General features: G+C 31.6%; 1 protein-coding gene across 1 annotated transcript; it reads left to right on the forward strand.

Moving 5' to 3' along the window:
• Positions 1-268: 268 nt before the first annotated feature.
• Positions 269-17962, forward strand: LOC111641640 (ras-like protein family member 10B). The gene is made up of 3 exons (XM_023387873.1): positions 269-363; positions 16656-16714; positions 17347-17962. Exon 3 carries the CDS (start codon positions 17351-17353, stop codon positions 17960-17962), a length of 612 nt encoding a protein of 203 aa, XP_023243641.1. The 5' UTR covers positions 269-363; positions 16656-16714; positions 17347-17350.
• Positions 17963-25907: the final 7945 nt, after the last annotated feature.

The following is a 25907-nucleotide window of genomic DNA, read 5'->3' on the forward strand; positions in this document are numbered from 1 at the left end:
GTGTTTGGAAAGTGAGCGCATAGAAGTGTAGGAGTAATTGAAAAAAATACATAAATTGTTTGCATATTTGTGTAAATGAGAGGAAGTAGAGCGTGGCAGACGTAGGAAAGCGGTAATGATAGAAGTGTGGAATACTTAGGCAAGCGAACAAAGGTATAAGAAGATTGGTCTGTATTACTTTTCCATGACCTAGCTTTCAACCCATTTATTGATTGAACGAGATGATGCTTGACGCTTGCGCAATATCTCTCCTTTGGTATAGCACATACAGCATCAGACAACCGGTTGAAAACAGACGTTATTCAAGCAAGTCGAGGAGCAAGCAAAATCTTGTTACACTAATATCATGGAGTGTACCTTCAAGTAAGTTACGATTTCTTTAATAATTAATAAATAAACCGTAGAAAAAAATTTCCTAATTCCTAAAAAATCCATTGGAAAAAATTTCTTAAAGGGGGGATAACGATCGAAATTTTTCTTCACTTCTCTATATTTTCCTATGTTTATCGCTAAAAATCGTATAAGATCCTTAATGTTAATGACGAATAATAAACGTATTTCTTCGACTTATCGACTTATTTATTGATTGATAAAAACGGGATTTTTATTCAAAATATAAATTGCTTTTTATATTTGTATAATTTCATAATCATTAATTAAGTCATTGGTGTGTAGAAAAGATATTTGTAAGCTAATTTCATTTTATATCATAACTTGTTAATTTATACATATTAAATACCCTGTGGGTAAATTATTTCGTTCTATTTAGAAGTTTTGTTAACTAATTTTGAAGAAATTGATTAATAATTTAGTGAGATTCTCTTATTTAATGTAGTAGAATTTATTAATTAAGTTGACAGGCTTCTGTTAGCTAAGAAAAACTTAATTAATTATTCATTTCTTATACATTTTACACGCGTGTTATTGGGAAAGTAAATGCAAAAAAAATGCTTACAATTAAAATGGAATTTTTTTCTTGTGTGACGTGAAAAAGTGTTTATTAGCATTTTCTTTTGATCAGTTGTGAAGACGTTTTTCGAGTCAACCAATCATTATATTAAGGTTTAATGTTTGACATATCAATAAAAAGCTATGAAGATGAGAATCAATGGCGATATCTTTCTAGGAAATTCTCTCTTAATTTTATCAATAAAAAGAAGAAAAAAACACTACAGAAATCTCTTTTATAATATAAACCCTTTGACCTGGCATTCGTATTAACATATAAAAATATATTAAAATTTCAATTTTTAAATTAATATTGATTTTTCATTAAAAATTTAAGCATTTTTTTAAACACCTACCTGAGGCAGATGCGTGTTTTTATTTCGTTTTTTCTGTCTAAAAATCAAATTTTATTGTTTTTTTTAAGGTCTAAAATGTACTTTTAGTACTAATTTAATTAAATTTTATTTACTTTAAATAAAATTTTAATGATTGTTGTTTCCATATTAAGAGCTATTCAAGAATTAAGTTTGACATTTTCGATTGATTAAGTAGAGATTTTATAATTGTTTAAAGCGTGTAAATTAACCTATATATAATTATAAATTGATTTCACTTTATATAATTACATTGTAAATATTTTTGGGGGATATTTTAAAGTGTTTTATAGCTTATGAAATGCTTTCGTACGTTAGAAAAATATCCTAATTTTGTATAACTTTATTTAATACCTCCGAGATACTTTATCTTTTCTCCATTTCTATACACTTTTATCATCTTTACGAGCGATAAAGATGATAAAAACAATAAAGTAGAGTTAAAGATACGTCCGTCAATCGATGCAATATATCATTTATATCTTTATTTATTATTTTCCTAAAAGATATTCCTGTAAATTTGGTATAATGTAAGTATTTTAAATATATATTACGCATCTCGTTAACGTTAGTGTTTCGCAATTCTTCTACTCTAATTCAATACATCAAAAAAATCAATAGGATAATGTGTTGTTAAACAAGCTTAAACATCAAAGATCGTGATGAAAACTCGAATGATTAACAATAAATTATCTTTTAACTCTCGGGCCCTTTCTAGCGGGCCCAAAATTGGGAGGGACAAAGAACGAAATATCCAGAACAGACCACCCCCGATGGAAAAATAGTTTTTAATGAATAATTTCGTAAAGATTTTGTAATATAAAAGAAGAAAAACGGGAGGTCATTTGAAGGGCCCTTATATTTACGAGGCCACAAATATATTTGTTACAAATTATCCATTCAATCGCATTACTTTATATTAAGAAAACACTTTTATATTTATTATAGTTTAAAGGGAAAGAACAGCTTNGAGCCTCAGAGAGGTAAGAGGCCTTAATATATTGAAAACTATGGAAAATTCATTGTAAAAATCTGCTTTTTTTTTCTTTAAAACACTAGTAATTTTTAGCTAAAGCCCCTCTCCACATCTGAATGGCCATACTAAAAAATTATGAGTTTAAATACAATTTTAGAATGAATTTATCATTATAAAATATTAAATAATTAAGAAATTTCGTGTTTTAATTTATAAAAAAAATAGATAATTTATATAGCTTAGAAGAGTTTAAAAATCTTCCAGATAGAAATTTGAAGAGCTGATAGACTTTTATCTTCACTTTACTCGAAGAGAATGGCGCATTTCTTAAATAATTCAAAGAATTTTACAAAAAAAAATCTGATTTTAATCTCATAAAATATTAAAAACATAATAATTTAATAATATTGTTGGTAAAGGAGAAAAATTATATTATAAAATTTCGAAAATCAACATTGTAATTTAGCGAAAAATCATTCTATAAATATAAAATGAATCATTATATATAATTCAGTAAGAGAATAAAATTTTCACGTCTGCTGTGAACATTAAATCATATAAAATTCTTGAATATTCTGTAAATAATTATTAAAAATACGTGTTAAAGAATTGAATATATAAGTATATTTATGGAAGAATTTCTTCATCAGTTATATATAAATCCATGCGCTGTTTAGGTGAATATATATACTGTAAGACATTACTTAGAGTTGTATTAGCTAAATAATGTGATTAAGTAATCTTTGGAGAATATTTAAAGACGTGTATAAATTACAGATTTAAATTACTGGAGTTTAATATGTGGCCATCTTTAACGAATATACTTTACATTCTTCTATTATAGAGAATATTATAATGGAAGTATGTGTTTTTTTTATTGTTATGAAATGCAATCAATAATATGAAATTCATTCGAGAGGCAACGGGAATGAAATTAAGTTTCTGTTAAATAAATTGCAACACAATGTGATTAATTGATGTATATTAAAGTTTATTTAATATGAATGGAAACTGAATACAATTAAATAGAGTGCATTAATATATTCGATATGAATGGGGGCATAATGCATTTAAATGATGTGAATGAAGCATAATGCAATTGAATGGGGTGCATCAGTTTCTTTGCTGTAAATAGTAATACAATGTAATAAAATATGTGCACTACTTAGTTTGAAAGAAATGGAACTATAATACAATGAAACAATGCAAAATATATAAAATTCTATTATACTAAATATTCATTTTATTGTGAAAAATTATAGTAATAAATTAACAATTTTAATTAAAAATGTAGTTGAATTCTAACATTAAAATATTTATATAATTTATAATATTCTACATATTTCTTTTTGACGTTAATTATGTTATAAATAATTGTTTTGATAAATTAAAGTAAGAAAATTATTAAGTAATTATATTATTTTATTTGCACCACAATATAATTATAAAATACAGGTTAATTATAACAAGTTGTATGAAATACAATATGGTTATAGAGCATTTCGGGGAGAAATAAAGAAGAACAAAGTGTAGTAATCACGTATATGCTATTTTATTTAAGAAGCCATTTCTAATTTACAACATTTTACGCTTTAATTAACTTCCACGTGTATCACGTAAAATATGCGGACGGAATTCAATTTCGTGCCATGTGTTACGGAAAATTTCGGCAGTTATTTCTCTGACTTCACTGATTCGACGCTTTAAACTTTCAATGCGGCAAACCCACGTTGCGTACCCCTATAATTGACAAACCTCCAAAGAAAGAAATCCAATGGTGTAATAGCGAGGGATCGAGATGGCCAGGAAATCGGTCCTCGTGGCCAAAACAAATTTTTCATATTAAATCCCAGTGTGGAAGTGCTCCATCTTGTTGGAAGTAAACGTTCGTTTGTCGGTGTTCAGTTTGTGGTATTGCATAATTCTGCAAATACGTCGAGATATGAAGCGCTGTAGTCTGGGCTAAGAAAGTTTTCTAACTTGCCATCACTTCCCCACAAACTCTACAGCCGCTCTATCGTCTGAAATAAAACAGAGGTTGTGTACAAGTTACAAATTATAAGCAAAACGCATTGAATAAAAAGTTGTATAACAAGTTACAAGCTACTTGTAAACAATTTGATTACATACAGTTAACAATAATCATTAACAAGTTGAAAGTACTGTACTTGCTACAAGCTAGTTTATACTTCTTGTAGCTTGTAATAACTTGTAATTTTTATGTAATAGCCCTGGACGTTGTGTGCTGTTGTATGCTATGTTGTATTTCTCTCATATTCATACTATTCTTTAAAGCGAAAACCGTAAACGATGGCGTGTCAATAGTGTGTAGTATTCCTAAGTTGTTACAAAGTGCTCCTTTCGCCTTGTAACAATTAGCCCCGAGAGCCGATTTTACATTTAACCTAGTTCCTGCTCGTAAACTAAGTAAACAAACTGATCGGTAACAGCGTGAAATTAAGCGCTAGTAAGTAACATAAACACGAACAATAAGGGCAACTTACCTTCAGACCTTCGAGACAAAATCACACGTAAAACACAATCAAAATAAATTACTTTTAAAACATAAAATAATAGAAATCCTTGCAACTTTAGCTTACTCGCTAGCACGAATCCCAAATTACACGTGAAATACGCTTGTTCTTCGTGTTCTGTGGATGCCGCACTTATCAGAATCTGTTAAAAACTCATCTTCGACATCTTGCTCCGGTGCCACTAGATAAAAACTAGTAGTAAGGACAACGATCACTACATCGAGTGTCACTATATCAAGAGTCCCGTATAGGCTTTAAGTATTTCTTTTAACTTGTCTGCTTACCGTCAGAGCTATCTTGGAACTGGAGGTTAAGGCTTTCCAAGCCTCTTCACGCCTTGTTTATGATATTTGTTTTGTGTAAATTACACATTATATCGGGTTTTGCAACCTCGACTGCTTATTATAGAAAAACCCGTAAATGACATAATATTGAGGCAATATACAGTATTTATCATTATTGATTACATTATGATGAATTTGACAATCAAAAAACAGTTAAAAATCATTAAATATGATTATTAATCATTTTACATTAGTTGCATACATTACATGTTTCAATTTAATTTAAAAATTCAGAAGAACTGTTCATTTATCATTGTGTCATTTATCACAGAATGATATTTTACTCATTTATCTTACAAAGGAGGTGGCAATATACGAGTTTATCGAGAAAATTTTCATGAAAATTCTAGGTTAAGTTTAGCATCCGCATGATTAATTAATTAAATATATAGATCTACACGATCTACTTTATTTTTAAACTGATTGATTAATTGATTAGTGTGCCAACCTCTCTATATTACGCAGCTAGCTTTGACCATATTTATAAATAGTACACATAAGTTTGAGTTTGACTCACGTAATTTGGTAATAATGTCGTTTGCAATATAAAATTTCATTTAGTTTTCGGTTTGGTTTGATAGATACGACCACGAGACAATGGATCCTTGTTTACGTGTTACTCGCGTGAAGAAAACCAAGAAAATCCCACACTAGTAGTTGGTCCGAACCCGCGACCAATTATCAGTGTTCAGGGGTTGTATCTTTAATGCATTTATTTCGATATTTTTAAAGATTATTATTATTTTATTATAAAATTTCGAATTTTATATTAAAGATTGATGCGAGAGAATAATCGAAAATTATCTTTATGCCACAAAATTCTTACATTTTTCACATTTAAAAAAAAAAAAAAAAAAGGAATATATGTTTAAATTTAGAAGAATTTGAAAGTCTCCATTTTTATTTTTATTACTAGAAAAATCTTGAGTATTTCTATACACGCGTGTATCTATTTTTAAGCGATAATAATAGAGTTATTGCACTAAGTGCATGTCAAATATAAATGTTTCTCTTACTTCAAATCGTTCAGTTCTTGAGTGCACGTTTATACAAAAAATAATAATAGAAACTCCTACGAAACTTACAGAAATATTTCAACAGTCTCATTGAACAGTATTGATGACTGAATAACTGTTCTTTTTCGTAAAAGCTGTATGGTTTACCACATATACCTGTACACGTGTACCTGATTAAACTATCGATTTCATTATAAATAAACAAAAATTATTTAATGAATTAAAAAATAATAATAGGCCCAATTTGGGGGGTTTAAAAATGAATTATTACTTATAAATTTCTATAGAAAAAATATATAAAACATAATCCTTTCATTTATTGTGTTTGATTCTACGGAGGTTCTCAACTGGCTTCTCTCTACACATAAATTGATTATAGAATGTTCTTTCTAACAGAAGAAGTGTCTGGAGAGTAACAACCTTCTAACAAACAGTAGATAAAACTTTATTTTTATATTAGTTCTTTCATAATTAATTTAGTTTGTTTTATCTCTTAAATCACTATCCTCTCATTCAATTGATTTAATTTAATTTTATTTATCGATTTTGTTCTGAAAATTCTATTATTTCATTGTTAAAATTAAACGAATAGTGTTATTTCTCAATTAATCGTGAACTAGAAACTGGGAGGTACGGTAGCATCTCGAGTCGAGTATATCTGAAAATTAAACACAACATATATCGGCAATACGGAGGATATTATTTATAGACTCGCCTTTATTTGTCATTTAACAATAGTTCTACACAGGAATGTCGTTAATATCTTTGAGATCGTGTTTCATTTTACTTTCTCCGGCTGTTATTTAATAGAGGGAAAGTATGACCCCTAGATTTTTTTACATTTTTGGACCTTAAAAACTTTAAAACGTCAAGAAATAGAAAAGAAATTGGGAACTTTTTAAGTATAGATGTTGGGGGAAACACTAATTTTTTCATCGAATTTGAAGCTTAATAACTTCTGTGTTTTTTATCGAAATTTTCTGAAATTTTGCAGCGAGGTTTGTGTATTAAGGAAAAATGTCTCTTGAAATTTTCAGAAAAATTGGATCGTTGGTTTGAAAGATACGGACCCACTGAGTAAAATACTAGTTTTCGCTTCGATTGTAGTATCGAGAAACAAAATATTCAAAAAATATATATTTAATTTATCTGATATATACTTGATTTAACTTTCTTTCTAAATATCTGTGTATTATTTAACAGAAATTCCATGATAAAGAAAGACATTTGTTCTAATTTTTACATTTCTTTCCTGTATTTTCAAAGGAAGTAGCTATTAATATCAATTGTTTTCTTACACGAAATTTCTCATTAATGTAGATTAATATAAATTATTTTTTAATTTATATTTATTACCAGTTTCTATTATTTTCTAGGTTTGTAAAAAAATGTAATGCATAATAATATATTAAGTCTGCCATTTTGAGTAAGATGCTGCCATCTTCGGGTAATTTTATGTACTATCTTCTATTGTTACGAGGTGTAAAAATATCGATTACACCAAAATTTCTTTGTACCGTTTAAACTATTATATTTATATTATTTTGTTTTGGCAGAGAAGTTATCGAATTTTGTATGTAATTGGTGCTGTTTTCCGTGTTTTATTCACCTAAATAAGGTCCAGTTTCTGGCAGAAAGTCTTCCCTGGAGGCATGACCCCTCGACGGATCGTTTACGTGTTGTGTTACTTTATCTTATGAATTCCACCCAATTACCTAAAATTACAATATTTCATATATATTATTATTAAATAATAATAAAAATATAAGTTATCTACTTAAATTATAGGTTTAGAATATAAATATTTAATCTACAATTTATAAATAGCTCTTTAAGATTCTTGCTTAAATTACTCGCTCATAAATATTAATAATCATAAAGGTAAAGGTAAAATGTCTTCAATTTTATTATTAAAATATTTGTTAATTAAATATATTTATTTATTATTATAACTGGAATTTAAGAACTTAACGATTGTAAATTCTAGAAGAATGCAATTTAATGTGTATTTATGTAATTGCATTATTACTTTGGAATAATCAACATTACAGATTTATTACAATTAAATTTAATGATGTAAAATTTATCAGATTTTAAAGAAAATTTTAAAAGATTACTTTTCTTGCACAAATATTGCAATAAATTCTTATGAATTTCCATCAGATTTTAGTTAATAATACCGAATTTAATGCGTTTAAAATATTTAAATGAGAACATTAATTATATTTTAAATACAATGAACACTCTTTGAATAGGAAACGTTACTCATTTTCCAACACCTCTTGCGATTTCCTGTACGTAAATAACAAAAGTAGCGCAATAAGATGATGAAGAGTGATCGATCGAAGCCTATAAAACACTACAAAGAAAACACAGTTCTACAAATACTGAAATTTTATTGTAGTATAGATATAAATATCTTTACATTTTATATTAAGTTCGCCTAAATATGTAAATTTGACTTTAAAATGTACAGTACACGTTTAGATGGGGAAGAACTTGAAAAGGGAAGTGAACTCCTCTTTGTGATTTGTTCTTGTAATGTAGAAAGGAGCGAATCGTAGACTTTAGTTTATTTGTGTTTCCTGTCCTGGTTTATTAATTAGTACATAAGTATCTAGCCTACATTTAATAATATCATTTGTTATCATTAGCTTTTCATATCATATATGGGGCAATGGCGTATCCTAGATTTTAAGAATATGGATGCTGCTCGAGGCAGATTCGGGGGAACCAACGCACGTGTCCCCTGTCGTTTTTCGGAGAATATTACTCAATTATTATAGAATTACTTTAGTTACCCAATCGAAATCATACTAATAAAGTAACAAAACCGATTTCTTGCTATTGCTGCAGCATCATAAGCACCTTTTCTGGGTATGCCCTTGATATGGAGTCGCTTAACAATTGGAGACAATTGTTAAGCGACTTCTCCTTCAGCTTATCATCTATGCAGTTCTTTAATTATCTTCTTAGTCCTCTCCTATCCCTTCTCCTTCAACTCTTCAGTCTATTATTACATTTGATTAACACATGCTGTTGTCGAATTCATTAAGTTACTGGTTTTTTACAGGTCACAAACGATAAAATGTCTAGCTGAGAAGAAAGAATATTTCCAATACTTTCTTTTCTACGAGTTCAACAAAGGTGCCACCGCTACCGAACTGCCAAGTCTGTCCCCGTATGCTGCACAAAACATTACGCTGTATACGTGGAAATGTTATTAACGTAACACAGAGGATAATTCGGAAATGTTTTTCCATCCAGATACGATATTTAAATTCAATGACAATGCTCGCAGCGATAATCCATCGAACTTTAATGAAGATTTGTCATACACTATTCCATAAAAATTCCCATTAAAAAACCAAGCTACTGAGATGGAATTTGATCATGCAACAATCGTTTGACATCTGTAACGTATGAGTAAGGTTCAAATGGCACTGTCATTAAGATATGAAATTCAGTTTCTGAAACGGAAAAACCATTTCCGGGCTATTCTTTGTTAGAGGAGAAGGTGGTATTATGGAACCCCAATTACATTTTAGTGAATTGTAAACAAGGTATCATAACTACACCCACATTTTTTGTGCGAAAAGTACTGGTAACTAGTAAACTAAATGTTCCTAATTGGATTTTTCGCTAGTGTAACTGTAAGTATGATTTTTGAAGGCTTTTGTACAAAAAGTCCGAAAGTAGGCTTAGAGAAAATCGGGTGGTAATACGGAACCTTACTGTATATTTTCAAAAAAATGCTTTAATGTAGCCAAAAACAAATAGGAAAGGACAAAAAATGTTAAATAATTACAAAATTATTTATTCCAATGTATTTTATCTCAAAAATGCTTTTATAATAGAAAAATATGACCTCCATCAACAATATATATTCCAGCAGCTCTTTTTCGATATTTTCAGACTTTCTACCTAGTGTCTTTTTCCCAAATTGCTCCGGACGAATGTCTGATTGCAAAGAGAGAGTTCGGAGGAGTTGAGTTCCATATTACTGTAAAAGCACCAAAGGGGTCCGTATTTCACGCATCGCCATCTCGAATTAACTTATGTCTGTCGAGACCAAATTTTAAAAAGCGTGAATATCACACAGATTAATATGTACCCCTAAGTCTCTGGAACGGAATACATGCACCAGTGAACCTACAACTACACGATTTATATTTTAAAAATAATTAAATTCATTTAGCATTCAAAACTTGTGAATTTTGAAAAAAACAAATTTGCTGATTAAATACGGACAATCGTTTAACTGAAGTAAAATGGGTTTCCCCCTTGCTATGGATGTTCAGTTCCTAGTTCAGTTCGGCCACATTCCGCTACAGTTCGCCTTTATTATCAGTTCGAAATGGGGTGGTTCCATAATACCCGCAGTGTTCCATAATACCCGCAGTGTTCCATAATACCACCTTCTCCTCTATAACATTTTCCCCGTATACGGTACAAATGTTTCTGGCAGGGTGACACTGGCACCTTTGTTGAACTCGTACAGGAGCGGGTGTTGCAAATGACGCACCATCCTCTATGGCCTGTAAAAATACCCAGTAATTTAATGAGTCCAACAACAGTACGTATGTGTAACGGAAACATGACACCATGAAGTGACAATTTGGATACATCAACACCATTAATTTTACCGACCAAAAGAGCATGTTATTTATATATTGTAAAATAATTCTATAGCTTAATTGAAAGAACCGCATAAACATCTAGTTCAAAATATTTGATTCCGAACACTTATTTTGTTCTACTCGAACCACGGCCTTCCAGAAAAACGAGAAAGGGCCGAGCCACTTACCTTTGTGAGGAATCGCGACATTAAAAACAAAATAGCGTTAAAAATTTGTATTATATATTTTAATTAATAAAATAAGCAAAAATATTTATTTGTGACATATGTGAAATGTAACAAAACGAATAATTAATAGCAAATGTTTTTGAAGACCCCTGTAAAAATGAGGTCCGATTCTCTGTTGCCTTCTATCACAGAGGACTAACCGAGATTAGAGACTCGTTTTTACAAGGGCACTCGATTCAGTTTGTTTGTTAAGTTTTGGCACGCAGCACTTGGGCCTAGGAGGATACCTTTTTAAGAGTAACTCCCAGTGTTCAGGGAACGGAACTTCTTGGCCTGTTTGATTCAGACCTACAAATCACAATTAAAAAAGAATTCTTGAAGGGATCTTCTTCACAGGGAAGTAAAACAGAGAGTGTTCCTTCAAGAATTACTTTAACTGAGAAATTTTTAAAATTCAAAATTCTGACTTTTATAATTAATTTCTTACAAACTTATCTTTTGCTCGAATTCATTCACATTTGAAGACGATGAAATTCTAAAAACTATGAATAGTAAAATCATTAGGAAGATAAGAAATGTAGATTATAAATAGAAGATTGGTGGTACAGAACGAGATTGACAGTTGTAACAGAAATGTCGTTTATATATAGTGCAAATGGTTCCCAAAGGAAGCCATATCTCCCAAAGGCAATTTTACAGACAAATCTAAAAGTAACCAACGAATCAAGATCGATATCTGTCTTTAATTAAGCTTATCAAATATCTTCGAGCACCACTACACTATTTCCGTTCTGCCTCTTCGTCTCGGAAAGACAATAATATCAAAATTAAAGGAGCTGTGGAAAACTTATTAATTAACTTATCTTTCTTTGCTAACATTTAAAAAAAATGCATAATTACGTTTAATGCGAAGTGTTTACTTTGCTTTCATTATATAAGAAGAGCCTCGCTAACGTTTATAATTTCTAAATGGCAATAATAGGTACAGTTAACCTACAAGAAATTAGAATATTTACCTGTGTATATACATTAAACTATTCTAATTTGTTGTAGGGTAACTATTATTGCCATTTATGCCCTTATATATATATAGAAGGGGATGCAAAAGTAGGTATACATTCAGTGTATTGTCTCCAGACTGAGTACAGAGCGTGCGTTAGTATAAAATATACAGAAATGCCTGCAACGTATAAGTTATTGAATTTTGTGAAGATACAAAAATCTTCAATAATCCGGCACCACGCCGATCGCACAGGTGCCGGATTAGCAAACTTCTATTGTAACAAAAAAATACATAGAGGTACACAAAAAATGTTCTCCCATGTTTTTTTTACTCAATTATATCGTGGCGTAAACAATCCTTAATATTTTATTACTATAATATCTAAATAACGTAAATTAATTTTTATATAATTTACTAGAAGATTATGGAAGCAGACACAGCTATTGACGTAATAAAAGTGATAACGTAGCACTCTGTATTACCGTAATCAATCAATATAGAGAATTCGAAGGAAGGAAGGCTATAAAAAGAAAAGATGTCTGTATCTCATATCTTTGTTTTTCTTTATTCTTTCCTATTTTTCTTTATCTTCTCGCTTATTTCTTTTATTTATTCCTTTTCTGAGATTTTATTCTTAACAAAATAGCTTCAAGTTTTATATGAAATTTGTTATTTCAATCGCCAAATTTTAGCATTTTTTCAAATATTTTTTCCAAAATTTGCAATATTTTCTTTGTATTAAAGATAATAATAAATAAACTTATTTTTCTTATCTTCAGTAGGATTTACTACTATTATATTGCATTTATTTAAGGTTCTACCTGTATAGTCGCGGGTTCGCACCCGATAAGGGCTGTCCACGTGGAATTTTTCGAGTTTTATTCACGTTTCTAACACCTAAATAAAGGCCAGTTTCTCATAAGAAGTCCTCCCGGGAGGTACCCTTCCAAGGGGGTACCTTGGAAGATTCCATTAATCTTACTAAAAGTCTATATTTTATTTGGATTGACGATCATCTGACTAAAATATATCAATTTTTAATGCATTTATAGCTCGATATCGTCACTTAAGTAGGAAAATTAAATCAAATTATCTGTATGTGAAGTAAATGGTTTTCTGAACTTCTTTCCCATAAGCAAATCATTGTAATAGTTGTAGTTATTCAAATCGCTGGTCTAAGCAGATAAAATGAGGTTTAGAGTCATTTATTTAGAAGTTAATAACAGGACTTCCTGAAGGTAAGAACTGATAATTACGTTCGATGTAATGACAAATAGAAAATTAAAGTGATTGAAAGTTTTGATGGAACACGACAATGCAACACAGCCAATTTACCAGAGAGGGTGCCTCCCGGGAGGACTTTCTATGATAAACTGGCCCCTATTTAGGTGTAGACACTTAAAGAAAACCCGAAAAACATGTGACCAGTCGATAAGTAAGGCGTGAACCCGCAACAAAGTGCCAGTGTTCGGTGATATTATCCACTCTGCTGCTGTTGGCATATTGTTTATTATTAGAAAGTATCGTACCAATTGGATTCACAATAGAGTTCTGCGTGATATTAACAAATGCGTTCAAATACATTTATTAAAACTGACTTTAGATTATTTTCATGGAAATTTCTCTGTTCGCTTTATTGTATTTGCGGTCCCAAAAAATACTCAAAATTTTGAGTATTTGTAGAGTCAGTGGATAAATTACAGGATCGGCGTGTTGTGTGTATTGCGGATCAACATATAGTAATATATGAAAAAATCTCATCTTACAGAACAAAAGTGCCGAGATAGATTGGTTGAAGAGTACCTTCGGGCGAATATTATCAGCTTATAAAAGTAGTCAGCTCCTCCATCTAATTGTGTCGAGCTTAATTAGAATGCTGGAGGGTAATTTATTATTAATCTGGATTTTTTTTCATAAAATATATATAAAAGGTTAATAATATTTTGACGGAAAAGTGTCAAAGTGTTTCTGTAAACAGAATGTAACATTGGGCTGTCAGATAAACTATAAAAATGAATCAATTCAAAATTATTTTTATATTATTTTATAATTTATCATTGTTTTTAATATAAAATTTATTTAAATAATATTTTAATGCCCGAATATACGAAAATAGCTTAAGTCAAGCCATTTACATTATATAAGCATCAATTTCTAGACTTTCTTCTATTAATTCTAATAATTTTTCTAGTAACTGTTGTACTTACACGAAACAAACTTAAAGATGCGAAAAACGTGCTTTAAACTTTTTATTAGAGAGGTCGAGACCGACGTTTTCAACGCCGCAATCTCTCTATTATGTTACGATTTAAACGTCTATTTTAATTACGTTTTTGAAAGAAATAAAACGGATTCCTAGAAATACTGGAGGATAACAGGTAATAAGAAAAATGGTTCTTTATAACCATCTCTTATTTTCCAACGGTTCTCTAGAGCCATTCTTCTTATCATCTCTTATTGTAATAGGTTTTATTTTTACAGCAATGTTCTATAACAGCAATTTACGAAATTGTGAAGAAGCTCTTTTCGTAACGTTCATTTCTCCACCAAAGTTCAACATATTCCTTTTATAAGTTTTGGATCGTGTCTACAGCGTGACATAAAAACTGTCGAAACACTCGAAAGTATTTGAATTTATTTTTTACACGATATATCAGGTATACAGGTATACAGGTTGGGGTAATGAATATACAGGTATTCGTTACCCCAAACGGGACGTTTGCAACATTGGATACGAGTCAAAAGGGACAGAAGATAAAATCGAGAATAAAACTTTCGAATTTTTTCTCTCCTGTATGAAATTGCTGCTACAGTTTTTTAGTTATTTTGTAATAAAAATGTCGAAAATCAATAACAGAAAAATGCAATATATCGATAAATTTTATCGTTTTTAAAAGTCCTGTAAACTATTTTTACGAAGAAATCTAATTAATCATCAATGACACTCGTCTTAAGACTTCATAAAACAAAAAATTACTTTACTTTAACGAAGAATTTATCTAAAAATATTAATAACTACACAATAATACAAAATTTAGTCTTTAAACTTCTTCTTTTTAAACCACAGAAACGCTAGATCCCATAATAGAGTCGACTTTTTTTCATAGACTCCCTTCGTATCTAAGTATGTAAAGTTGCTAAATTTTTTTAAATATATAATTTATATAATAGTAAAACCTGAAGGTTATTGTTATATTAAAAATTTCAGTGAGAATTTATAACTAAAAATTGGTGGTGGTCCGAAAACTTTGGGAAATACAGATGTAGGAGACAAGCGGCAGCTAAGCTTGTTTGCTTGCCACTTATTTATATTAGACAGACCCATACCATACTATATCCACTTCGTGTAAGGAATATTAGGGTATTTTCATACGAAATTACAATTTAAAGTGAAATTTAAACTTAGTATATTAAAAATTCATGAGATTCTTTCTGTCTTCATCATCTGAATAATGAGTTTTTTTCCTCTTTATCTTAAAGAATAAGTTTCCTATAGCCTATATATTTACATGCAGATTACTTGGGAGATTGAATTGATTCACATAAGAATTTTTTTTAATGCTTTCTGGATATTTATATTCTTTCGTGTTAATGAACTGTTGAGTATTTTCGTAAGTTCGAAACTTAATAATTCGAATTTTATGGAAGATTTTAGGAGATTTTATCGTGTAAATGTAAAAATTGAAGACGTACGTTATGGTCTATGATCAGATATTTTAACAAGATTACTTTGGATATTGATAAGTTAAAATAACTTTTAAAAAATCAATAAATGTATTTTTAGTAATGAAATGATGTAAAAAATTCAAAATTTTAACATAAAAATTTGAGATTTTTCATGTTTTAAATATCTTTTTGAAATTAAATTAATGTACAGTTTTTAATTATAAGTTGGAAAAGTTAATAAGTTAATTATATATATAATTCAGTAATCTGAAGTAGAGACGGTTCGGTTATCCAGGACTGAATTAAAGGGAGACAGCAATAGGGCAGTTTACCACAGAAGACTTACAGGAAACCACCCCTTGATAGATTGCTCTTGTGTTGAGTTGCGCACGAGCAACCTATTAAGGGGTGGTTTCCTGCCAGTCTTCTACGATAAACTAGCCTAATTTAAGTTGTTAGACACGCGAAAAAAGCTCAAAAACGCTGGCGTTGTCCAGGCGCAAACCTATGACAAACTGCCATTGTTCTGCGGTGTTATGTATTAAGCTACTTGTTAGAGCAACTCGTAAATTTTTCAATGGGTGGTCTGTCCGTATATATTTGGTCTTTCCCCTCCATTTGGTTGCCTCTATTATGGGCCTTGGCTATAATTAAAAATGCTTAGCGCCCATAGAGAGAAAAGCTCCACAAATAAAAATGATCAATAAGTTATCAAACAAATCACATAAATTAACTAAAAAACATCCTTTAAAGTCTCTGTTATATACAATACAGTGTATAAGCCCTATAAGCCCTACTTAGTGAAACCTTGATATAGCGCACTCTTAAATAGCGTCATTCTCGCAAAATGCCCAACAAATTATGGCTGTGAATCGAAGTCAGTCTGGCTCTTTATTTTTAAATAATATTTACAATATTGAAATATAATATAAAAATATTATCTATAAATTCATTGTTTAAAATTTTTGTAATAATTTTTTCTTCCAGGAAATCGGAGGAACTTTGTGTTTTGTGGAATATTATACATAGAGATTTTGGCTAATAATGTAAGATTTTTCTTAATTTTAATTAATTTTTTTAGTAATATGTATGGTAAATATATGCAGAATTAAGAAAATTTACTTGAAACTGAAAATCTTATAATACCGGTAGATCCCCCTATAACACTGTTGTTAATTCCGTGTTATATGAATTCCATGTTGTACGAGTCACTTAGATTTTACAAATACGTGCGCCGTTCACAGCCGGCACACGTATTTGTAAAAAATAAATGACTCGTACAACATGGAATTCATATAATACGGAATTATCAACAGTGTTATAGGGGGGTCTACCGTATTTCCCAGAATAAAAATGGAGCCGATGACACGGAGTCATATGATGTCGTGTGGCATTTTTGTTTTCTTAACCTCAAATTTCAGGAAAAATGTCGGGAATTTCAAAGGAATTATAACGGTTTATATTGGCTCCATTCTTATTCTGGGGTAGGTTATAATTGTGATAATTTAAATTTTTATAATTAATTAACAAAAAATATTAAAATGTGTGTAAATTTTCTTTTTAAATTTCAGAATAAGAAAATTATTACATTATTATTATTTATATGAAGAAAATAATGAAAAAAGAGAAAACGAGTGAAAATTCATTATTAGAAACAAACAATTTTCTATTTATTTAGTGCCATGCAAAGAGTAAAACTGATCGTTCTCGGAGCGGCTGCTGTTGGGAAAACATCCATCATTAATCAATTTGTATGGAACGAATATACAGAAGACTATTCTCCAACAGAGATGAAGCAAACATTCTATCCTACAGTATACATAAACGAGCATTTATACGAATTAATGATCATAGATCTACCCGTCATCTCCTACTTTCCATCAAATACATATTACGAATGGAGTGAATTCCAGTCGTGGGGATTGAGAAGCGCTTCGGCTTATGTTTTAGTTTTTGATCTAAACGTTCCCGAAACGTTTCAGTACGTTAAATTTATACGCGATCAAATATTCGATAGCCGAAATATGCATAATATTCCAGTTTTTGTAGTGGGCAATAAGCACGATCTGTGCGAAACCCGCGATAGAAGAGACATTGCCACTTTGGTGAAGAAGCACTGGAAGTGTGGTTACGTCGAATGTTCTGCAAAATATAATTGGCATATTGTACTTTTATTTAAAGAAGTAATGAGAATTCTCGATAATTTGGATTCGACATACAAACCTTCGAGTGGTGCCAGCCGGTTTGATGGCCTTCAAGGTTCTCTTCATAACAACAAGTGCATCATCTTGTGATGTTGGATTGTTCGATACCTGTTCCGCTCAATTATAAAATTAAATATGTTCAGAAAAGCCAATATATTATATATTTAGAAGTTTATACTTAATGTTATAGACATCTAGGATGTTAAAAAACATACGTATTTTCGTTTACATTACGTAGTTAATGTGCCAAATTACGTTACGCTGATGCATTCGACTTCCAAAAAAAACACAGAAGAAATTGTTTTCCTTTCGACTAATTCTTGCTTCTTCGAGCTACGAGAATTACACGAAAGGTCGAAACAATGCTCTAATTTTGTATAATTAAATATTTCTATCGGCTGTATAATGTTATACTCATTGTTGCAGGATATCAAATTTTTATTTTCTAATTTTAATACTATATATATGTACATATATCTATATATTATATTAATATAATGTTAAAAATGTGCCATTTTTACCATATATTACATTATTTATTTTTATGGTCATGTTATTTTTATGATCGTTATATAAAATTGAACATTTTTTAGGAGTAAATATTAATATTCCTTCAAATATTCCAATTCTACGAAGCTAAGACAATGGTCAGTTTAACATTCTTCGCATATTTTAGACTAATGAAAACACTTGGTATAAATGTTGTTAACATTTCTTTCCACGTATTAAATATAAAATTAAATTATTATTTTGTTATAATTATATAAAAGTATTAGAAATCATTCTAGATTACAAGAAGAAAATCTCAGTTTGATAAGAAAAATGTAATTTAAATCAATTCGATGTACGTTTATCATGTGCCAATGTCAGTAACGATATGATATTCGCTCGATAGATCTTTCAATTTAATGATTTCGAAGAATTAAATTTGGAAAAAAAATTAAATAAATCATTGCGAATCTTTTAATCAAGCAATACAATTAATAAAAGTCAAATCTCGAATCATCTCAGCTCTATTTTTTATAATTTATCGTGCGTGAAAGTACACGCATCGTAAATTACACACCTACAAAATAAGGAATTGAAATTACTAAATTAATTTTAAATAGTAACTAGGTAAATACTTGTTGCTCCGGATATCCGGGTTCGAGTTCCGGTCGCCTCAGAAATTTCCGGATACGTAGTCCGCTGATTCGCCTACAGAGCCTAGTATTTAGGCACTCGTCTTTCACCACCACGTTCAATTTCACTCGCGGGAAGGATTGGATCGGTTTGGATTAACGAGATAAGACAATGTAACACGAGCGATCTGCCTCCCGGGGAGGGAACTCGTCCCTGTAGGTGTTAGACATAAAAAAACACCGTAACACTCAAGCAAAAATCATCGACTAATTACCCCCATCGGTAGTTTTTATCCAATCGGTCACTGGTGGGTCTATCGTAGCGGGAATAACAGGATTATTTAGCCTGGCTCACATTCACGGGGGCCTCGAAACTGTTATAAATTTTCCCTATGGGATGGACGAAAAAGGATCGATACCGGAGTAAGAAAAAACTGGCTCTCAGAAATACATAAAAAAGGTAAGTGACCCAGGGCCTGTGTCGATCTCTGCCGGGTCCCGTTTATCGCTCGATCGTCCCATTTGGGGCCTTGCCAAATCGATAACAATCACGAAAAGGCTTTTGTTTTCTGCTTGCGTGAAGGAAATAATTTCCAAAAAATTAACGCCACACAATATTAATTATAAATCGATTTTATTGTACAAATTTCGTTTAAATAAGTTATTTTCTTTGATCAAATTATAAATTCTACATTTAATTAACATATAACTATCGATTTTAACAAATGTATACGATTAACTTAATTATAAATGAATTGATTTGCATACGAATGGATTCATTCGACGTGGGTAAAAATGAATTTTTCAAAGAGGAAATTAAAGATTTTAATCCGTTTTGATTTTAAAATTAAATTCATTTTATCAAACGAAAGTATTTTTAGTTATTTAAATAAAATGTATTTTATAATATTTGAATTTATTCAATTCCACTCAATTGAAAGTTTTAATATTTAAAAAATACTTTTATCTTATCGTAGTAATATTTTTATTTTCTCTAATCTCTTTTAGATTACTTGCGTGTTTCTTCTTTAATTTCTTATACACTAAATGAATTTTCATACACTAGTCGCCAGCACACAACGAACAATCTCGAGGGTTGGATCGCTCGGAATGGATTGGATTGATGCGATGGACACGGGGTAGATCTGCCAAGGAAGAAGTGCCTCCTGGGAGGACTTTCACCGGGGACTGACCATTATTTAGGTGTTAACGTGTGAAGAAAATCCGAAAAACTCCACCAACTCGCTACCAACTATCAATGTTCAGTGTTTTTATCTACTCGGTCACTAGTGTCTACGTTACAAGGAGGCGGCGTTAGAAACGAATGAAAATGTATTAATACGAACGTAATGACAATGGTTATAATAGCGTAGCGAATGTAGAACAAAAGATACAATTTAAAGAAATCTTTAGTCTGGATACTCGCTTCCATACCATCGGGAATGGAGGCATACCGACACCATACGCTATTCCGCGACAGATTTTCTCATAAATGTCGCAAATGCCTGTCTAGATCTCTCACACTGGTAGGCGGACGAACTGGAGCCCCATTTGGTCCCACAAATAGACAGCAAACCGAGAGATCAAAGAAATGTAGCAATGTGGCCGAGATATCCTCGGAAATCCTATCTGTACGCGGATGAGCTTTATCTGTTAGAAAATGACCGTGTCATCAAAGACAACACGCGAGGACGTAGGATTTCCCGAAGGTATTAACGCCATACCTTCGATCCCCCTCGTATCAAAATGACCGACTGTCATAAGAAATGGCTTGGAGGACTAGCGGGTCAGCGGTGAAAGCGGTGTGCCACTCGACAGTAGACCGAACAGTTGTCCTTCGCACTTTAATACGGTGATCGTCCCGGATTCGTCGCTAAAGAAAATACACCGCTTCTCTGTTACGACACCATTGGAAAAGAAGCAATAAATTTGATAAATTAATTAAAATATTTTATAGTAAATATTAAAATAAAAAAATAATTTTTATATTTAATCAAAAAAGCAATATTTGTTTATTTAAGCAATAAATTGATTTATTAAATTCGAGTAATAAATGCACTCGTGTAATAATTTTCATGATCGATATTATTAAATTCTATTTTTATAAAGAAAGTTTTTTAAATAAATTGAATCGGAAATTTAATTTAATTTTTTTTTTTTTTCTAAATTCTATTTTCTAATCAATATTTTGAAATTTTATCCTTTCGTCTACGGTGAAGGGAAAGCGTAAATAAATTTTAAATCAGTTAATATATTTATAATTAATTAACTTACAGTTAATTTCTACCTTTATTTGATTTTTAGGGTAATTAGATTTTAATTTTTTATTAATTTTTTTCAATAATTATAAGCCGGATGATGTTAATTAAACGGGACGGTTCAATTAATTCTTAATTGTGAATTATTAATAGGAAAATATAGATTATTATAAGGAATATTCAGTTTTTGTGCTAAAACATGACACGCCAAGGTGTTGCCTCCGAGGACACGCGAAGAAAGCCCAGAGAATTCTATTCAGCCAGTCCACTGATCAGGTTCGCGCCACAGTTCGCGTGGGTTTTGAAAATTACAGCCCAATAAAAACCCGTGTCGTCCGTCCTTCCTTAATTTCGAGAACAGACGGTAAGTATAATTATATGAATACTTTAACGTATCAATAATTGAATTGTATTCGTGGAATAAAGCAATGCGACACACGCGATCTGCCAAAGAGAGATGCCTTCTGGGAGAACTTTCTACGGGAATCTAGCCCAAATTTGGATGCCAGATATGTGAAAAAAAATCCGGAGAAATACATTGGCAAATCCGCGACTAATGTATTGTACTGTATTTCTTTTCGTGAGAGTGAACACGACGGGTAAAAACTGTCATCGTTATTACTTGGAAAATCTTTAAAGCCGCGACGTTTCTTTAATGCCGAGACATTGCCTATACAATATGCAGCAAATAAGAAATCATACACATCCGCACGATTGCCGAAAACAGAAAATTTATTCTTTTAAACGCCAACTGTAGTGCCTATTTGAACCGCTATTGTTTGCAGAATGGGAATCGTCAATTTGTACCACCAAATATAACTTCTAGATTGCAACATTTAAATATATGTCGCATTCCCTCTTTTAAGTATGCTAAATTTCATCAAAATAGATCATTCAGTACGCACGATAATAGATAGAAATATCGTTTTGATGTAAGAACACGATAAAACGAAGATCAAAATCTACAATTTCTTGTCTGAATAAAATGTATTCACGTTATAGCAGTCTGTTACGTGACACACATAATAGCTATTTCGGCCATATTTTATAGAAAATAATCAATTTCTTTGGCATTTTCTTAGTAGTGTGGTTTATGTCAGTCAGACATCGCTGTATAGTTCGTACCAGGGCACGCTAATACAAAATGTACGGCAATGTCTGCTTGTTTAGTTAAGTTACGGCAACTCAATACTCGGGCGATCTGCCTGGGGGATGTCTTTTTTAAGGGTAACTGGCCCGTATTCGGGCGTTATAGAGGTGGAGAAAACCCAGAAAACTCCACGTGGCCAGCCCGTCCTGGCGAATTCTCAGTGTTCGGCGAACGGAACCTCTTGGTCACTGATGGGCCGGCGATGTCCATAACGTTGAGATTGCATTTACATCTAAAGTATAGAATTTTGTTAAATACAAAGACGTTCGGTAAATAACATTGATTTCTTAGATGCCTGATAAAAGAATCTCTACTGCACTGTATATTGTAATTGCTTATTATTTTTATTTAAAAAATTAATACGAACGTAATGACAATGGTTATAATAGCGTAGCGAATGTAGAACAAAGATACAATTTAAAGAAATCTTTAGTCTGGATACTCGCTTCCATACCATCGGGAATGGAGGCATACCGACACCATACGCTATTCCGCGACAGATTTTCTCATAAATGTCGCAAATGCCTGTCTAGATCTCTCACACTGGTAGGCGGACGAACTGGAGCCCCATTTGGTCCCACAAATAGACAGCAAACCGAGAGATCAAAGAAATGTAGCAATGTGGCCGAGATATCCTCGGAAATCCTATCTGTACGCGGATGAGCTTTATCTGTTAGAAAATGACCGTGTCATCAAAGACAACACGCGAGGACGTAGGATTTCCCGAAGGTATTAACGCCATACCTTCGATCCCCCTCGTATCAAAATGACCGACTGTCATAAGAAATGGCTTGGAGGACTAGCGGGTCAGCGGTGAAAGCGGTGTGCCACTCGACAGTAGACCGAACAGTTGTCCTTCGCACTTTAATACGGTGATCGTCCCGGATTCGTCGCTAAAGAAAATACACCGCTTCTCTGTTACGACACCATTGGAAAAGAAGCAATAAATTTGATAAATTAATTAAAATATTTTATAGTAAATATTAAAATAAAAAAATAATTTTTATATTTAATCAAAAAAGCAATATTTGTTTATTTAAGCAATAAATTGATTTATTAAATTCGAGTAATAAATGCACTCGTGTAATAATTTTCATGATCGATATTATTAAATTCTATTTTTATAAAGAAAGTTTTTTAAATAAATTGAATCGGAAATTTAATTTAATTTTTTTTTTTTTTCTAAATTCTATTTTCTAATCAATATTTTGAAATTTTATCCTTTCGTCTACGGTGAAGGGAAAGCGTAAATAAATTTTAAATCAGTTAATATATTTATAATTAATTAACTTACAGTTAATTTCTACCTTTATTTGATTTTTAGGGTAATTAGATTTTAATTTTTTATTAATTTTTTTCAATAATTATAAGCCGGATGATGTTAATTAAACGGGACGGTTCAATTAATTCTTAATTGTGAATTATTAATAGGAAAATATAGATTATTATAAGGAATATTCAGTTTTTGTGCTAAAACATGACACGCCAAGGTGTTGCCTCCGAGGACACGCGAAGAAAGCCCAGAGAATTCTATTCAGCCAGTCCACTGATCAGGTTCGCGCCACAGTTCGCGTGGGTTTTGAAAATTACAGCCCAATAAAAACCCGTGTCGTCCGTCCTTCCTTAATTTCGAGAACAGACGGTAAGTATAATTATATGAATACTTTAACGTATCAATAATTGAATTGTATTCGTGGAATAAAGCAATGCGACACACGCGATCTGCCAAAGAGAGATGCCTTCTGGGAGAACTTTCTACGGGAATCTAGCCCAAATTTGGATGCCAGATATGTGAAAAAAAATCCGGAGAAATACATTGGCAAATCCGCGACTAATGTATTGTACTGTATTTCTTTTCGTGAGAGTGAACACGACGGGTAAAAACTGTCATCGTTATTACTTGGAAAATCTTTAAAGCCGCGACGTTTCTTTAATGCCGAGACATTGCCTATACAATATGCAGCAAATAAGAAATCATACACATCCGCACGATTGCCGAAAACAGAAAATTTATTCTTTTAAACGCCAACTGTAGTGCCTATTTGAACCGCTATTGTTTGCAGAATGGGAATCGTCAATTTGTACCACCAAATATAACTTCTAGATTGCAACATTTAAATATATGTCGCATTCCCTCTTTTAAGTATGCTAAATTTCATCAAAATAGATCATTCAGTACGCACGATAATAGATAGAAATATCGTTTTGATGTAAGAACACGATAAAACGAAGATCAAAATCTACAATTTCTTGTCTGAATAAAATGTATTCACGTTATAGCAGTCTGTTACGTGACACACATAATAGCTATTTCGGCCATATTTTATAGAAAATAATCAATTTCTTTGGCATTTTCTTAGTAGTGTGGTTTATGTCAGTCAGACATCGCTGTATAGTTCGTACCAGGGCACGCTAATACAAAATGTACGGCAATGTCTGCTTGTTTAGTTAAGTTACGGCAACTCAATACTCGGGCGATCTGCCTGGGGGATGTCTTTTTTAAGGGTAACTGGCCCGTATTCGGGCGTTATAGAGGTGGAGAAAACCCAGAAAACTCCACGTGGCCAGCCCGTCCTGGCGAATTCTCAGTGTTCGGCGAACGGAACCTCTTGGTCACTGATGGGCCGGCGATGTCCATAACGTTGAGATTGCATTTACATCTAAAGTATAGAATTTTGTTAAATACAAAGACGTTCGGTAAATAACATTGATTTCTTAGATGCCTGATAAAAGAATCTCTACTGCACTGTATATTGTAATTGCTTATTATTTTTATTTAAAAATGAGGTATAGTATACACCAGACATGAAAAAATATGATTATTCACAAAAATAAATACAAGAAATTATCTTAATTTTCAAATTATAGTATAGTTTTAAATGTAATGATTATGAAATTATGGCTCGCATATAATTCAATCGCAGGGTTTTTTTTAATTCTTTCCTCCTTGCGAGTACTTCCTCTCGCGGTTATCGTAAATTCGGACAGGCCCACGATGGAGGTGGCCGAGTGATGAAGGACGGGCCCGAAGTATATGAGACGAACCACCCGCCAAAAAATTCCTGGAGTTTTACGACCCCCCGCGGTTCCCTGGTCTCCCGGGGTGGTTAAAGTGTCGACCTACTGCTTAGGCATACAATTTCCATTGCAAATTATCAAACGAGGATTTTATAAAACTAAACTTTAGTCTGAAGACCGAGCGGTTAAGGTGGGGATCGAATCCAGATGAGTCGAAAACTCCAGGAAGTGTTTTTCGAGAGACGGATCTTCCGGATATACCAATTCTCATAATTCGACCATCCATTTTTAACCCGACCGAACCCATAATTGGCGTGCTAGAAAGACCCTCTTAGTGTCCTAAGAGTGGAAATAGTATTTATAAAAAATACTAAAGCTTGTTGAAGATTTCTAACATTCCTTTTTCAAAAATGTTCAAGTACTTACATATTTTCCAACAATAAGCGGACATTTTCTATATTCAATTTTTTCAAATTAGATTTCTTTTC

The sequence above is a fragment of the Centruroides sculpturatus genome, unplaced genomic scaffold (genome assembly GCF_000671375.1).
Source record: "Centruroides sculpturatus isolate CEXI.00-Female unplaced genomic scaffold, Cexi_2.0 scaffold59, whole genome shotgun sequence".
Lineage (NCBI taxonomy): Eukaryota > Metazoa > Arthropoda > Arachnida > Scorpiones > Buthidae > Centruroides > Centruroides sculpturatus.